Raw genomic sequence first — 16486 nt, forward strand, 5'->3', positions numbered from 1 at the left:
AGCCTTCCGTTGGTCTGCGGGAGCATTCACGTTTCTCAGACTCTCTTCTAAAAGGTCCGACGGCAATTGATCCTTAGGTGGATAGCTGTCGATATATGAGCCATCAAGTACACGCTTGCGAAGCTTTTTCACGTGGCGTCGATATGTCTGTCGAGTATGCGTCGTGATCGCTGAAAGCTTCGCTGGTGAATTGAGCCCAGTTATCGCTGACTAGCTTCAGTGGCATACCGAAACAAACATATTTCATAGAATTGAAACGGTAGCCATTACCATTGTGGTTGACGTCTTAACGATTTTGGGCCACTTGGAGAGTGCGTCAACGGCGATCAGGAAGTAGTGCCCCTCTATTGGCCCGGCGTATTCTATATGCACTCGCTCGCATGGTTTCGACGGATTCGGTCAAGCTCGGCGATGGTAGGTGATTTAGCAGCTGCCATATACAGGGTGCACAGCTGGTTATCCGGTCAACAATATCCAAATCTAAAGAAGGTCAATAAATGTAGCTGCGTGCTATCGCCTTCATACGCTGGATTTCCGGATGTCCTGTATGGAGTTGTTCTAGGCATCTAAGTCGCAGCTTTTCGGGGATGATCACTCTTTCTTTAAAAAGAATACAGCTTCCTACCGTTGAAAGAGCGTCTTTTCGGTTGTAAAACGCCGACAGCACCCGAATGACTTGTGGCGACCAGAGCATCGCAAATAGCCAAGACACAAAATAGCGCCACCTAGGCAAAAAAGAGGGTACTAAACAAATTGCTAGTTGGGAAGTTTTGCCTGGACACGACGAATACAATGAGTTCTTTGTTCCTAGGTAAACCCAAACTAGCAACCGGTAAAAGCTAGAACAATAAGATCCTTGTTTGTAGGAAAGGAACGAAAAACAGACAGGATCAAACACGAAAGGAGACAGGAAAGTTCGAGACATGGCCAGCACAGTATAAAAGCGGTGGCATGTCCGAACGAAAAGTTAGTTATCGCTCCGGTCGCCGACGAGAAAGACCTTCTGCGAGTTATCGCTCCGATCTCCGACGAGGAAGACCTTCTGCGAGTTATCGCTCCGATCTCCGACGAGGAAGACCTTCTGCGAGTTATCGCTCCGATCTCCGACGAGGAAGTTCTTCTGCTAGTTATCGCTTCGATCTCCGACGAGGAAGACCTTCTGCGAGTTATCGCTCCGATATTCGACGAGGAAGACCTTCTGCGAGTTATCGCTCCCATCTCCGACGAGGAAGTTCTTCTGCTAGTTATCGCTTCGATCTCCGACGAGGAAGACCTTCTGCGAGTAATCGCTCCGATCTCCGACGAGGAAGACCTTCTGCGAGTTATCGCTCCGATATTCGACAAGAAAATCCTTCTGCTAGTAATCGTGTAGTAGGGAAGCAAAGTTGTCTGGGACCTAACTCCCAGCAGTTGGAAGGAAAAATAAAAATAGGACCCAACTTCGGTTGGACAGCTCCTAAAGACTCATTGCGCCGCCAGCCCTCGAAAGCGTATTTGCGCATTTTCCGCAGTAGGAGGTCAGTCTGTGTGTGTTGTTCAACGACGTTCAATTAAGAGGAAATGAGGCGATGATGTATTCGATGTCGGGCCTTGCGTGGTTTCTAATCAGCCTAGATAGAATGTCAGCATTCCCAAAATCTCCGGTAGGAATCAAATCAGGCATCGACTCTCTAAAGATTCACGAATCCTCAGACCCAAGGGCCACATTTAAATGACAATGCCCTTGGGTGAATTACCCAACATTAATTCTACCGGCATGCGCTTTTTTCGTCGCAAAACGCTCAGCTGATCGATACCGTTATGTATGACGGAGACAGAACGTACGTTCGAGGAATAGACACTCAACAAACACACCTATACATACAAACCAGATGCACTCGCGCTCGAAATGTGTAAGCGAAGAGCGATGGGGCGGTCTACGGTATGAAGCAATTGCATAGAGCGGTTTCCATTCCGTGTGGGTGCGAGGAAGAGGGAAATAGCAGTTAGAGCGAGCACTCTCAATTTTTGTATGCAGAATAGTCGAAATGCTTTTCTTTGGTCGTTTTTTGCTAGGCATTTTTCCGTTTTCCCTTTTCTACCGTTCTGTCGTCTACTAAGCTCCACCCTCTTTTCGAAACGCTGCGTCTGCATTGTGATAGAAAAAAGAAATATGAACATAAATCTGCCAAGATTAATCCAACGTAATATTACATCTGCAGAATATCCAGCGATTTGGATAAATTTGGCTAATTCCAACATTTTATTATCAGATAAATTTATGACTGATAATTCCGAATTATCGAAATTCATTTCTACTAAAATTGGAATGAATGGAGAATTTTTATACATAGTTTGGAATAAATATTATCTTCTGTGATGAAGTTTGTCTTATTCTTAAACATGAACGAAATCTTTATAGTTTGGTGGATATTAATTATTTTATAATGTATTTCAAATCATAACGAGATTTTAAAACATCAAACCCCGTGTCGTAAATATTGAACCGTGGACAGTAAAAAATTAACGATGCCGACTTTTTATTTGCTTCGGCTTTAGCTTCATCTCAATATGATGATAATAGCCCGTTTAAAAATGACGTACACATACTTAAACACATTAATGTACAATGCTTTGACTAAATCTTTCAACGACCATCAGACCTTCTTCGTGTATATCAATTTGCAACTAACTCACCATAACATTATGAACGGATATTACAACTCGTGTAGCGTGCACATGCGCTATGGCAATAACTTTCTCTGTGTAGCATAATATGAGTAAACGAAACGTATAACGAACCCATGCTGCTCACTTCCAGCGCAAAAACATGCGATTTGTGTCATTTTTGCATTAGTTCACCTTAAACATTCGACATAAACACGTGAAATGCTGTATCGTGAGTTTGCTAGGAGTGCATTAAAAACAAAGCTATTTAAAAAGTGATGGTCAAATGGCCGTTTGGATAGACGTATAGTGTGCTGCAAAGCTATATGAGTTAAGTTACTGGCTTAAAAAAAACACGCTGATTACTGACACTTTGCAGTGGTGAACAACTCTGTGTGCCATCTAATATCAATTGTGAATTTGGGAAACACATTATGGAATCCAGCAAGTCATTTTTCATACGGGATCTACTAGGTGATTTAATTAGCAGTCGCCATTCTGGTACGTTCTCAAGCATCTATTTAACCGTGTCATGTAACAGTAAATAAATAAAACAGGTATTGTAGAATTTAGATTGCATGAATAATTTTTCATCTGTTCACCGTTTCCAAAACATCATCGAATACACCACAATAATCTTTGAAATAGTAAAGAATAGTGACTAAATAAGAAGAGATGAAAGGAGATCCCATAACTGGCTAACGTTAAATAGGAGGAACCGGGTGAGAGAGGGACAGGGGGTGTGTACTTATACTCCTGTTTGACAATTGATGATCATTTGTAGGCCCCGCTGTTTTCTTTGGAGTCTCCCAGCATCGCTTTTCGGGCCCTTTACTATAACAAACCTCATATTCTTTCCTTTTAAATCCAGAAGTAGGTTTTATGATTCATTGTGTTTAAATTCCTTTCTTCTGCATACAATAATCTAATATGCGTCAGTGGCTCAGACTGCCACGCAAACTACTATAATTGATAGGCTTGAAAAACCACAAAAAATAACACGTGTTTGCATTAGTGATGTGTACTCTGAAGTGGATCAATTGATCCACTTCGACGGACGGGCTGAATCCCCGGATTTTTTTTTCTGTTATTCGCACCATGAAAAACCAATTTGCTACTTTAGTTCACATGTATTAGGGTCCTTTGTGTATTAGTTCACAGCATAATAAGAACATTTGGAACGTAATAGACTATATACAAAAACAGAAACATTTGAACGAACAAGTTCTAAAGATAAAGGGAAACCTATAGCTGTGATGGAATGTCCACAGCGAGAGGATGTTTTCTGAACCATGCCAAATGTGGTACAAACTAGTTCGACTGGACCCTTAACAATTTCAATTGTACCAATACTTTTTTTTTTTTTTTATTCAATAAGAACGGCCAGGCCGTATAATTGTACCAATACTATCGTGGTGTAAAGTCTACAATGAAGGTGTCGTTAATCGTTAAATCGGATATCCAGCTTGTGAAATATCTTCAACTTCACCATATGGATCATATTCCGCGTCTAATAGTTCTAAAGCACCAATCAGTACACAACCGAAAAAGCACGCACTGCTGTTCCTGGCAAACTCACAACTCTGATCTATCATTCGACAACAATTGCACGGTGCGATCTTGATTGTTAAATAAGATATTGTAGTTCTCGCATTTGCACGATCTTTACTATCTCGTTCCATTTTCTTCCTCCACCATTGTTCGCAATGCTGAACGCGCGCGTTCGATTGCTCCTTTCTACTCGCCCGTCGACTCTCGGCGTTCCTACGGCAACCAATTAATGCGCAATTCTATATTCTTTACAACAATTTAGAAATGATCCCGACGTAAACGCTGTCCCTCTGTCGGTTATTATTCGTGGTGGTAATCCAAATATGCTGGTTAATTATTCTATCATTTCTATTAGAGATTGAATTTTAGTAGTTCTTGTCGCCTTCTTGAACACAAACTTCGTAACTCCGCATTCTAGCATCAAAATGTGCTCATAGTCTTTCATGGTGACCAATACTTTCTCTACTCCGAAATGACCTTTCTCGGCATGATATGCTTTCAATATGGTTCTCTAACACATAATTTTGATGATCCTGCCTATCTTCATCGCAATTTGGTTCTCTATTTAATGTGCCAACTATTCCCTACGAACTTTCGTCTTGCCTTTGCATTCCACTTCTAGCATCATAGTACGATCTATCACTGTTACTTACTTTCTTTGTATTGCTTCTTCCTCGAGCGCTCTACTAAGTACATCCACGTGGTTCATTTGCGACCCACTGCTATGTTCTACGTTCCGGTTTATAATCATACTGCATTAGCTACAAAAATATCTAGCTTTTCGCGCATATTTATTCATTTCGAATACGTGATCACGAAGGGATGTCCAATCAATTAATGCCAAAACCGCTCTACGCTGGCAACAATTGCTAATATTTTGAGCTAGTAACTGTGGTACATCGCTTCCGTAAGCGACGTTTTCCGACTGAAGTAGCTCACTGGATGCCATCCTTCCTCATTTTTTCATGATTATTCCCGTTACTCCCAATTTTGATGCATCAGTATGCATCTCGGTTTCTGACTGCGGAAAATACAACATAAGTATTGGATTAGGATGGCTCAACCCACCTATAATCTCTTCAAACACGCCTCTTATGTTCCTCACGCCATTAAATTTTCTTGTTCTTCTTCAACAAATTCAGCAAACTTACCGCAATTATACTGAAATTACTAACCACTAACGCACTAACCTTCTAAAGAATCCAGCTAGTCCGATGAATCGTTTCACTTCATGCGTCGTTTGTGGAATTGGGAACTTCTATACCCTATCCCTGGTTTTATCTTCACCTGGATGAAATCCATTTAACGATACTTTGAAACCAAAAATGCTACCTGTTTCTAGAAGAAATGGCTCTTTTCCAAATTAACAGTAAACCCCTCGATTTGTAATGCTACTAACAGTATCGTGCTGGATCAAACTGCGGACAGCTACAAATTCCGTAAATTCGTTACGTTCTAGCTGAATATTTTCATACCCCAACTATTACCACATTGCTTATTAATTTTGCATGATTGTCATAATGTACTAGACTTAGATTCTAATTTTAGATTCTGATTTTGGAAAAAAATAAATGTTTTCCGTCTGTCGCTACTGCTCAGTTCACCACTGAAGTCTTCCTGAACAGTTTTGTTTCGAATCGATCGAAATCGATTCCAGTGTAAATTAATCTTTAATGCCCTTTACCTTGCATCAGAGTTTCTTAAGATAATTATCAATGACAAAAATGTGATGGTAAGCCATTGGTAATTTTACACTCTGAGCTCCACAAAAACAACTTTTTGTTTTTGTCAGTATTTCGAATCGCGATTTTCGACCTTTTTTATTCCGGACAACGGAAGTAAATGGTAATTACATACAAACTAACCGAAGAAAAACACAATAGTAGGCGAAGGAATATCACCATGAGAGGGTTTGCTTTGTTTGGAAGATTGAACTTCTTTCAAGGAGCAAGAATGTGACCAAAATCGCGAACAGGTATGTCTCTTTATGTCTATTTGAACGGTGATAAGTTAAAAACGAGATAATTTTACTTTTGGCATATAACATGTATGATTTGTGAACCCTATTGACGATGTTTCGATGCTGTCAGAAATTTAAATCAGAACGTGCATTATATGCAATATGACCTTAAAAGTGTACGTACGTTGAATCAGAATAACGTTGCAATTTCGTGATTTTTCAAACGTTTCGAGATATTTTATTGGAAAATCTCGTTTGTTTCTTAAATTAGAAGATTTCGCTGAGTTAAACCGGAATATGTTAAGGTGCGACCAAATTACTTTGTATTTACTACATACCGGGTTTAACAAGCCACTTTGCCATTTGAATGGCATACTTCGCCGGTCTTGAAATGCATTTCGTATCCTATGAAGTATTTCCTCCCGCTCAAAATGTAAATCCGTCGGCTCGATATGATTTTCGCAACGATTTCTTCAGTTTTTTCACTGGGATTACAGGCTGCAAACGCTTCCGAACGGAATGTGTTCATTTTTGTTTGTGTGTGTATATGCACATGTGTCAAACCGAATCCGAATGACATATAAACAAACTTTGAGGATAGCACTTTTTAGTAAAATAGTGATATATTTCGAATAATATACATTAAAAAAATAATTTGTTGCAACTTGCGTGAAAATGTAGTTAAAATTGATATTGAAAATATGGTACAAATCACTACAAGGTACAGCCCGAAACCCCAGAACCCCCCGAAAAGCTAAAGCAATCGTCGCGAAAATCATATCGAGCCAGCGGATTTACATTTTGAGCGGAAGGAAATATTTCAAAGGATACGAAATTCATTTCATGACCATGACCATGACCAAGCCATTCAAAAGGCAAAGTGGCTTGTTAAATCCTTCCTTGTTAAATATTATTTGCAAAAGATGCCTCAAGTGTCTGTCATTTGATTTAAAACGGTATTTGGTGGTATTTGGTTCCGCGATGGTGAACTCGTGCATTACCGATCTTGAATGATCATCCCCATTTTATTTTCTCTCACCACGCACCGTTACTCCTTCCTGCCCCAGCACTTTCTCACCGATGTTTATCTCAGTGTCCTGTACCCAGTTTGGCGCTACTTAAAGTTCAATATGCAGTGTAATTTCATCTGCTAATACTTTTTTGACAACCTTTTCTTTTACTTCAACCTCTTTTATTCCGAAACCTCTTAATATGTTATATTATACCTCAAAATTTTGTATTTTGTATACCGCAAAAATTACACTTTGCGTCCGCATACACCGTGTTTTTGGGGTCAAACGTGATTACGCACTCACGCGTTCTCTCAGGAATACGACCCCTTAGCATATCGTTTTTTGCTAAATTTCTGCTCTCTCTCTCGTTTCACGTTCATCACATTAATGTATATATAGTCAATACACGAGTTACGCAGTTCTCGGTATACGCGGATTCAGAGATAGCTGGATTTAAAAATTTGTCATTTCATGGAATTTTGTATGCAGGATTCAATTGTTAAATTGCAAACTTCATAAAATACGTTGCATTTCGTTATAATTAAATTACTTACTACTTAAACCTACTACCCCTACTACTTACTTAAAAAATACTACTTTACTAGTTTATTTTTTTCAGTAAAAAATAAAAATAAAATTAAATTAATTAAATAATTAAATAAAAAATAAAATGAAAAAGTTAATATCTAAAAATTTTATAAAAAACAGATTAAAATCAAGCAATAAAGAATGCACCCATTTCCGTAGAAAAAGGCTTTGACGATCGACGATAAAGTTATCGATAATAATGTTAGCTCCACTGATCGGGTGTTATATAAATAAGCGGATGAGAGTTAAAGATCTTAACAATATAGTATTTTGCACAACAGCTTCAAGAATAAATTAAATTGCTCTTGGATAAAAACAAACAACCACCCAAACGAAACAAAAAATTACAAAATTCACTCGTTTCAAACACACTATAATAATTTGAGTGGCACGACAAAAAAACGTAAGTTGAACGATTTGGAGCGCGACCGGCTCGTTTCCGGCTCACTATCGCTCATTACTTCACTTTGTAATTTGAGTTTAAACTGTATTTCACTGAATCCTTTCCGAATTCCTCGCTTCCGATCACTTGCTACTGCTTTCTATGCAATCCTGTCTACAGTATAAGAAATGAGCGCATGTGGTGTATTGATAGCGCCGGTCTTCACACGACAGGATCCTGGAAAAATCCCATCCGGATCGTTCCTCCGTAGCTAGGTCTGACTGACAGTTTAGTGAAAAAACCCAATATTACAGCAATATTTATCTACAAGCACACGTGTGAAACACACTTGTTTTTTTCTGTGTAAATCATGTTTTCAGTCCCGAAACATTTATAATCAGTAAATATGGTTTTGTATGATTATGGTGGTAAGCACGGAGGATAATAGAGTCGTTTACATCTAATAAATGTCTAATCGAATAGAATCTAATAAATAAAACTATCATTATCATTTATTTTAAATTTTTCACATTCACAAGAAGACTACACGCTACAACAATCGAGTACATATCGTATCGTCCAATCATACCTATTCAGTATGGTCCATATAATTGAAATATAAAAATATTGGTTGTCCTAGAAGATTGAGACATGTTTTGAAGTTTCGCTCTACGCAGATAACGCATCGCAATGCATTCAAATTCAATGTTTAAATCAGATTTTTGTTTAACAAAGTTTTGCACCGACTAGTAAAATTCAGAATTTCTCCGAAACTGGTTGACTTACAATTTTCACCAGATATGGTTCATGCGGGGTTACTGTAATACTATTATAGTAAGATTGGATTTACGTTGTGCTCTGTAGAATGGATAAATAAAATTATAAGAGGGGCAAATGCATTAATGAGGACATATAAATATAATAATAAATATAAATATATCCTTCGACAATAAAATGTAGGCCATTAAGTTTTAAGGTATATCCATTTCATTCAACTTCAATACCGTACGTCCGTATCTTACGTTAACTCCACTGATTAGATTCTCAACAACACATGGTTAAAGTTTCTGTTGTACTTAAACTCACCTTTTCTTCATATCTGCTTAAGTTTTGAGTTTCTTGGGATGCTTCCGTAGTGCTTGGTTAAAAATAGCCCAGTATATTACGATTGGCCTTAGTTAGGGGGGTTCATGTTGAACGTTGTGAAAGTGAGCAACTTGATTTCGTATCAGTCCAGGTTTCGCATCACTGTAATTCTAATATAGTAAGGGTGATTTTCCATTGTACTCTGTTGTATGGAAGTTTTTAACATATATTTATGGTGTGCATAATTAACACCAAACAAATAGCTATTTTTTGTTAGTTATATCCACTTCCGATTGGTTGCTCTAAAATTCAAACATCCGAAACAAGTGTCTGGTTTTCGAGCAAAAAGAGAGTACTATGAAACTAGCATAAATAACATAACATAACATAAGATATGGCCCGGAAATTTTAAGTTATCCACCACTTGAAGATGCTTGAGTACACGTGTCGCGTTTGATTGCAGCATGGAACATATGCTATCCAATCATTGTTTTTTTTGCACATCTTCTAGTCCTTGTCAAGATTGTACCCACTTATGTACAAAATCAGACAATCACTTTAGGAACACTGAATAAGTGGCACTCCTGTTGTGATCGGAAATTGGGAAAATCGGTTCGATATGCTGTAAGCGTATCAGGAAATCTTTAAATGTGAAGCATTCATAATGGTTAGAGCTTAGGAAAATCAGAATGCTAGATTGTATACAAAAGTGCTCGTACAGAATATAATCTTACTAATTCAAACAGAACACTCAGTTTTAGATTTAAATTTGAGAATATCCGTAAATACGGATGGACTGGTTCGGATGAAACCAAGGGTAGGAATCGATTCCGATATATCCGGTCGATCGGTGAAATTTGTCGCATAGTCCATTATTAACATAAATTATTAATTTGATGTGGTCAATCTTTAATGTGAACTTTAGTTTAAAAACTGCTTGAATGAATAATATGATTTTTTTCACAATAATAATAATACAATAATATAAACACATAAGTACATTTGATGGAAAGTATATACAAACGTAGTTGTTGTAGTATGCATGATGCACATCATCGTGAGTTATAGATGTTTGTTTATTATTCAACACATTATAGAGTTTATTCTGTAACAACCGATTTGGATCAAATTACGGACACTTAAATCCGTATTACACGAAAGTTTTTTGGCAGTTTTTTTCCCGTCAAATCGTGTTAAACAGATTTTAGACAACCTGCAAAAAGAGATTCGACATCACCAGTTCTTCAGTCAAAGTCAAAATTGTGTATACAGTAAAATATACTGTTTGGTCCACACCAATCATCGTGAATCATCGTTGTCCTTTGACCGATCATTACAACAGTGATGTTTCGTTCAATTATATGTGAATAAACCATACTTTTTGTTTTAGAAATAAATTAATGACAGAAAAAAAACCTTCGATCTGGCTTCACGGTCTACGGTCCAGGTGGATCATTGCGTGAAAGTTCGGATTTTTAAGTTATGTCTGTCTGTACTGTCTGTCTGTGCTTCTAAACAGTTTCCATCAAATTTAATTGTGAAATATTTCAGTAAATACATAAAGCAAATGTACATGGTATGTAATGGTACAAATCTGATCTGACCAAAACAGTCTAAAGGCCAAAGAAGAATTCTAAGTAGTATTCCAAGGAGAATTTCATGGATCTGATAATTTTTGTCATGCGATTGTTCGCATGCCATTTACCATTAGCTGGTTTACCGGGAACACCTGGAATGTCTTCCCAGGATAGACCAATCAGATCGCAGTCCGATAATTCGCGTTTAGTATTATTAGTCGGTGATACGAACAATAAAGGTCTGGCATGGTATGTTGAATCATCGATCAACTATTGAAAATCTACTGCGGAAAGACTTTTTCCTTACATATGATGATAAGCATGTTGTAGATCTTGGATGCTATATTTATGGTGATGTTGTTTACCCTTGTATTTTACAGAACAATCATTTACAACCAGGCTCATATCTGACGATGAAGAAAATAGTGATATAGATATAGAAGACAGATCATCAGACTCGGAAACTATTGGTCATTATAATTCCTACATCACTAACGAGAATGGTACTGCCGAAAATATTCATCGTACATTACTCGCCACGATTGAACGAGAATCCAAAGCCAGCTGTATGTTAAGTTCAACGCAGGATGTACACACATCAGGAATAATCATAAAAAGTGGACGAAAACCACGGAGACGAAGAACTGCTTTTACACATGCCCAATTAGCTTACTTGGAGCGTAAATTTAGGTAATTATTGCAAATCAGCTAAAACATATTTAACATGGACTATACAAATGTAGCCCATACAAATACCGGGTTAAAAACACGATAATAAGAATTGTGCTTATTTTCTTTCGCAAAATGGTTTTATGTCATGCGTAAACTTATATTAAATCTACTATCCTAGGAGACTTTTGATAATTTGAATATATTTTCTTAATTCTAGAATAAAAATGATACATACATGCATACAAACGGTCGTACATTAGTGTAGTTTTTGTAGTTTTTTTATTTACGAGTATTTCTTAAAAATGTTATTTCTTACTGCGTTATGATGTTTTCACTTATATGATATTGTATCATAATTAAATCATAGGACGCCTCAAAGAGAAATTAACCATACATGCTTTTTGTACTTTCACTTCGAGTTGCGAAGGATATTGAACGTAATTTTGGTTCCTTAACAGCATTTTAACACAATTGTAAGCATAAATAATACAAGTATGCATCAATTTAAGGTACTCGTTATATATATTATGTATGTATATTAAAAGTGGCTATTCTTTAAAACTATTATATCCATTAAAGAATGTTTAAATAATGTTGTTATTTGGGGTAAAATTTATATTTTGAGAATCTAAAGCACTGCTTACTTATTAAACTTTATTTACTTTTGAATTTGATTGCAGTCTGTAATTTATGATTACTATCGTTTCCTATTTCATGCAATACATGCATGTATCTTTAAAATGCTGCAAATAATGCAATAATATTTTTGGATACAAACTTCGTAATTAATTATTCGACAACTTGTATTACAAGGGATTTCACAAATTTACAAACTATTGTTAACTGCATGTGCAAGTTAGAAAAATGTTAATTTAACCTTTATAATATGTGGCATATTTCTCTCAACATGTTAAAAATTCTCTTTGCAAGATCAAGACATATATTATACGGTATTAAACAACCTTTGTGAAATTCTGACAATAATCAAATCGCAGCTTTAGTTAAGGAAATGTTATCATTCAAACTTGTTTTGTTGCATTTGTAAAATTTTACGGGCTTGGAAACATTTTTTCACTTTGATAATTTATTTTCCTCGAACTACGCGGTTTCCAGAGCTTATTTTTTGGCTACCTTGATGTATGTTTATCTCCTTTGTTGTAATAAAAAAACTACGAGAATTGATACCTCTACAAAAGATTTTTTGTCCAATCTGTGGCCTTTGGGCAATGAGGTCGAAAGTAAAACATCTCTTAAACGACTACCAGTGGTGTCAATGGAGATTTATACCGATGCCTTGCAAATGAAATGCAAGTACATCCAGAAGTATACGTTTTAATATAGTATATTGAAAAAATAGTGAGCTAGACGTGTAATCCTCGCATTCTGTACTGCGTGAAATGTGTGGAAGGCAAAGTGGTAGCACAATTTTTAAATATGCTAAACCAATTGTTCACAATTGTTTTTGCATACGTAATACGTATTGTTGAACATTGACACATTCAGGAAATGATATATATTTTCTATATTCTATTTGTAGGTGAACTAAATGGTCATGAAGTGGTGGGCAGGAAAATATTGCAAATATAGCTCCTCCCCAAAAACAACTTCAGCTAAGAAAAACGCGAAACTGAGAAAAGACGAAAGAATTCCATCGGAATTCTAAGTCTCTTTAAGAAATACCAACGATAACCTCTGCGCATGAACTCTACCGTTTCAACAATTCGATTTGTTGAAATTTCAAGGCAGGTTGTTGTGACTGTATGGTGAGTTTGTGCCCGAACCTGAATATTATGGATCCAATGCGCTCCTGCAAACATATTTAGGCAACTAACTTGTTCTAATCTTGGGCAAACTATAGTGTTTGTTTTGTAACTAACGGAAAATTACTACGATCGTAGAATCACAAAAGCTTAAGGCCATTTGCGCATATTGGTTTGTACAAACCAAACCACCTCACCTCATATCCTCATCACTTCATATTTTCCATACAAATAAAAAAGTCTATTCGGCAATGGAAATTTCAAACAACAAAGTCATTCGTCAAATATCTGGCATCGCGGTATAAATATTTGCATATGGTGGTTAATTGGTATTCTACCTTGCCGGTTATCAAACAACAAATGTTACATCAAGTTTGCGTTCAAATCCCTCCTGTACTCCTGCGTGTACTGTACACGCAAGACAGACCATTTTACCACGGATACCAAATCAAATTTAGTTAGCTGCCAACTATTTCGAACAAAACTTATAACTAAACAGATGGTGGTTGGTCGATCTCAGGGAAAAGTGTTTTTGCATAAATGGCGAGTGACATGTGAAGCTTAGAATAACCCAGGCTCAGAAGACCAATAAAAGAAATCAAGTTGCTCCGACAACAATCGGCTTGTCCCGTCTATTATTTCCAGGGTATGGTATCATCAATTCAATATAATATTCAATATAAATTAACAATGATATAAAGACTATCCTGGAAAATCGTGGAATTGCGAAAATGCGTGGATAACTGCTTCCTTTAAAAGCTGGTTACCTTTTTGGTTTCAGAATCTACTTTAATGAGGCAGCCTCTGTGGATTCGCGTATTATATTTGTTTTACTTGTTTTCATTGGTCCTTGATTTGGTCGTCCTTGAAGTACGACTCACATGGGATTGTGTACCATTCTTTTTGTCTAAGAAACCGATATCGCTACCGCTATACCACACCGATAACAATCATTGTGATTTCGTGTGTGTTGAAAACAGTCTTGCATTTTTCGTGCAAAACCCTATTTCTAGGAGAATATTTCAAATAGTGAGCGATGTGTACTGTTATTTTCGAATATTAGTATTATTTATTATTTATTTGATGACGACGGCATACGCCGCATTATCGACGCCGCTTTCGATGATATTTGTATAATTTTTTACAAGGCATTTTCTCCTTGTACTTTGCTTTATCCTGGGCATACTCGTTTGTTATTTTCGAATAATTTACTGTTTATATCAAATTCTCCTCGTAATAAGGAGTAGCCGTAGTGTGTTTTATATTGGTGGAATTCCATTCAGTGATGCAGCACGCAAGAGCCGAATTTAGATATACAAGCTGTCCTCGAGATACACTATTCTTCTCATACACAGATTCGGAGGCATGCGGTTTTTTGTAAATTTGATTGTTGAGTTAGGTTATAGCGTAAAATACACGAAAAATATTAAAAAAAAACTGATTGGAAATGTCTTCCTTTGACACATAAAACTTTTCTGTTAAATTTTGTTAATGTTTTTTTTTTTTTTCAAAATTGGCCAGATTTGCTGAACAAATAAAATCCAGAGAAGGAAGTCAACTCTGTATTGCCGACATACATGGCTCTTACCCGCATTATAGTGGCCCGCTATAATTCTATAATCTAGGGTACTACAGCCTGCATGTAGATAATTGCTGAACGTTAACAAACATCTGCAAAGAACATAAGGCACTAAACGACAACGTATTAACGTTGTAAATAAGTGTGTATGCATAATTTTGCAACAGACTACAATTTCGTGCTAAGATAAAGAGTGTCGCACATCAACTTATATCACGGAGAAAACGCGGTGTAAAATTACCTAGTGGACCGATTCTTATTAAACATTCAGTTATTGATATAGATAAAAACATTCAGATATTCAAATATTGGCCATTGACCATTTTGCTATCCCTCGCACCTTGCGCTTTCCTCCGTTCATTATATGGTTACAGTTCCTTTTGTATTTACACTCACATTTTCTTCACATCTGTTTAAGATTTGAGTTCCCAGGGGTGCCTCCGTATCAACTGATTCATAATAGTCTAGTATTTTACAATGGGCCTTAACTCCGGTGCGTTTGGGGGCATATCCATCGGTACAAAAGATGGCAACTTGGTTTCATATCACTTTAGGAAAAAATGAATAGTGGCACAAAACTAAATCAAGTCAGAAATTCGCAGGGCGCTCGTTTTGCTTCTACAGAAGAAACAGAGCATCTGGAACTGAGGCGATTTTCCACGTGTTTACACAAAATCTTTTCATGACGTGGTTTTGACACGGTAACTTCTTTTTTTTCGACAATCAGGCTACATTGTTAGACAAAAGACAAAAAAAACTATTATTTTTCTGATGCTATTTTATGTGGTACACCCTTTATGAAAAGCCAACAAATTCACCGGTAGGCTTTTGTTAATGAATGAAAATTGAAATGGTCGATGAATGTCTTTGCAGTTAATACTAAATCTTATATAAAATTTGTTACGAAAAATCTTTTTTATCTCTTAAAAACACAGGTGCCAAAAATATTTATCGGTAGCAGACCGAAGTGATGTCGCTGATGCATTGAATCTTTCAGAGACGCAAGTTAAAACGTGGTATCAAAACCGTCGGTATGTGTTAACGATTAGAAACTAACGAAAAAACAGACACATAACACTGCATTGCAAAATATTAGTAATTTACGCTACTCGCTTCTGTATGTTTTCGTCTTTTCCGAATTTTCAATCATTATTAGGACAAAATGGAAACGGCAAAATCAACTTCGCATGGAGCAGTTACGGCATCAGGCTACGCTAGAAAAGAATTTAATAAACGTTTCTACAACACCCGGCGGCAATGTTCCAACAAGACATCTTCATCAGCAAGCTGATTCACCAACTAGTTCATTACCAGTTACTAGATCCAGTAATCAATGTTGCCAAACATCGCCTGCCCTGGTTGTATCGACACCATTCGTTTCATCCAATCCGTGTAGCTTTCTGACTTCTGCTGCTGCGGCAATTTTTCGGAATGTTGGACAACCATGGACATCCAGTTCGATGCTGTAGACCGCCCAAATTGTTGATGGAAGCGACAATCGAAGTGTATATTGTACATATATATCCATAATAATTGCAGTGCGCTGTTCAATAAATGAAATCGCCAATTACTTGCCATAATTGGGACAATTTAAAAACATGCATACCGATCACAGACCGCAGACCACAGACAACAATTTGCGAACAAAGAAATTATCAATACACGCTCGTTT

The 16486-nt window shown here is 36.9% G+C and overlaps 1 protein-coding gene across 1 annotated transcript; it reads left to right on the forward strand.

Annotated features, from left to right (window-relative positions):
- Positions 1-3080: 3080 nt before the first annotated feature.
- On the forward strand, positions 3081-16283 carry LOC128714197 (barH-like 2 homeobox protein). The gene is made up of 4 exons (XM_053809073.1): positions 3081-3147; positions 11184-11493; positions 15750-15845; positions 15971-16283. Exons 1-4 carry the CDS (start codon positions 3081-3083, stop codon positions 16281-16283), a joined length of 786 nt encoding a protein of 261 aa, XP_053665048.1.
- The last annotated feature ends 203 nt before the right edge of the window (positions 16284-16486 follow it).

The sequence above is a fragment of the Anopheles marshallii genome, chromosome 3, assembly GCF_943734725.1.
Source record: "Anopheles marshallii chromosome 3, idAnoMarsDA_429_01, whole genome shotgun sequence".
NCBI classification, from domain to species: Eukaryota; Metazoa; Arthropoda; class Insecta; order Diptera; family Culicidae; genus Anopheles; species Anopheles marshallii.

Excerpts from the sequence above, each read along its gene's own strand:
- LOC128714197 (XM_053809073.1), top strand. The coding sequence starts at position 3,081 with ATGGAATCCAGCAAGTCATTTTTCATACGGGATCTACTAGGTGATTTA. Across the intron at positions 11,494-15,749 it reads TACTTGGAGCGTAAATTTAG|GTGCCAAAAATATTTATCGG; the intron begins GTAATTATTGCA and ends TTAAAAACACAG. Across the intron at positions 15,846-15,970 it reads ACGTGGTATCAAAACCGTCG|GACAAAATGGAAACGGCAAA; the intron begins GTATGTGTTAAC and ends AATCATTATTAG.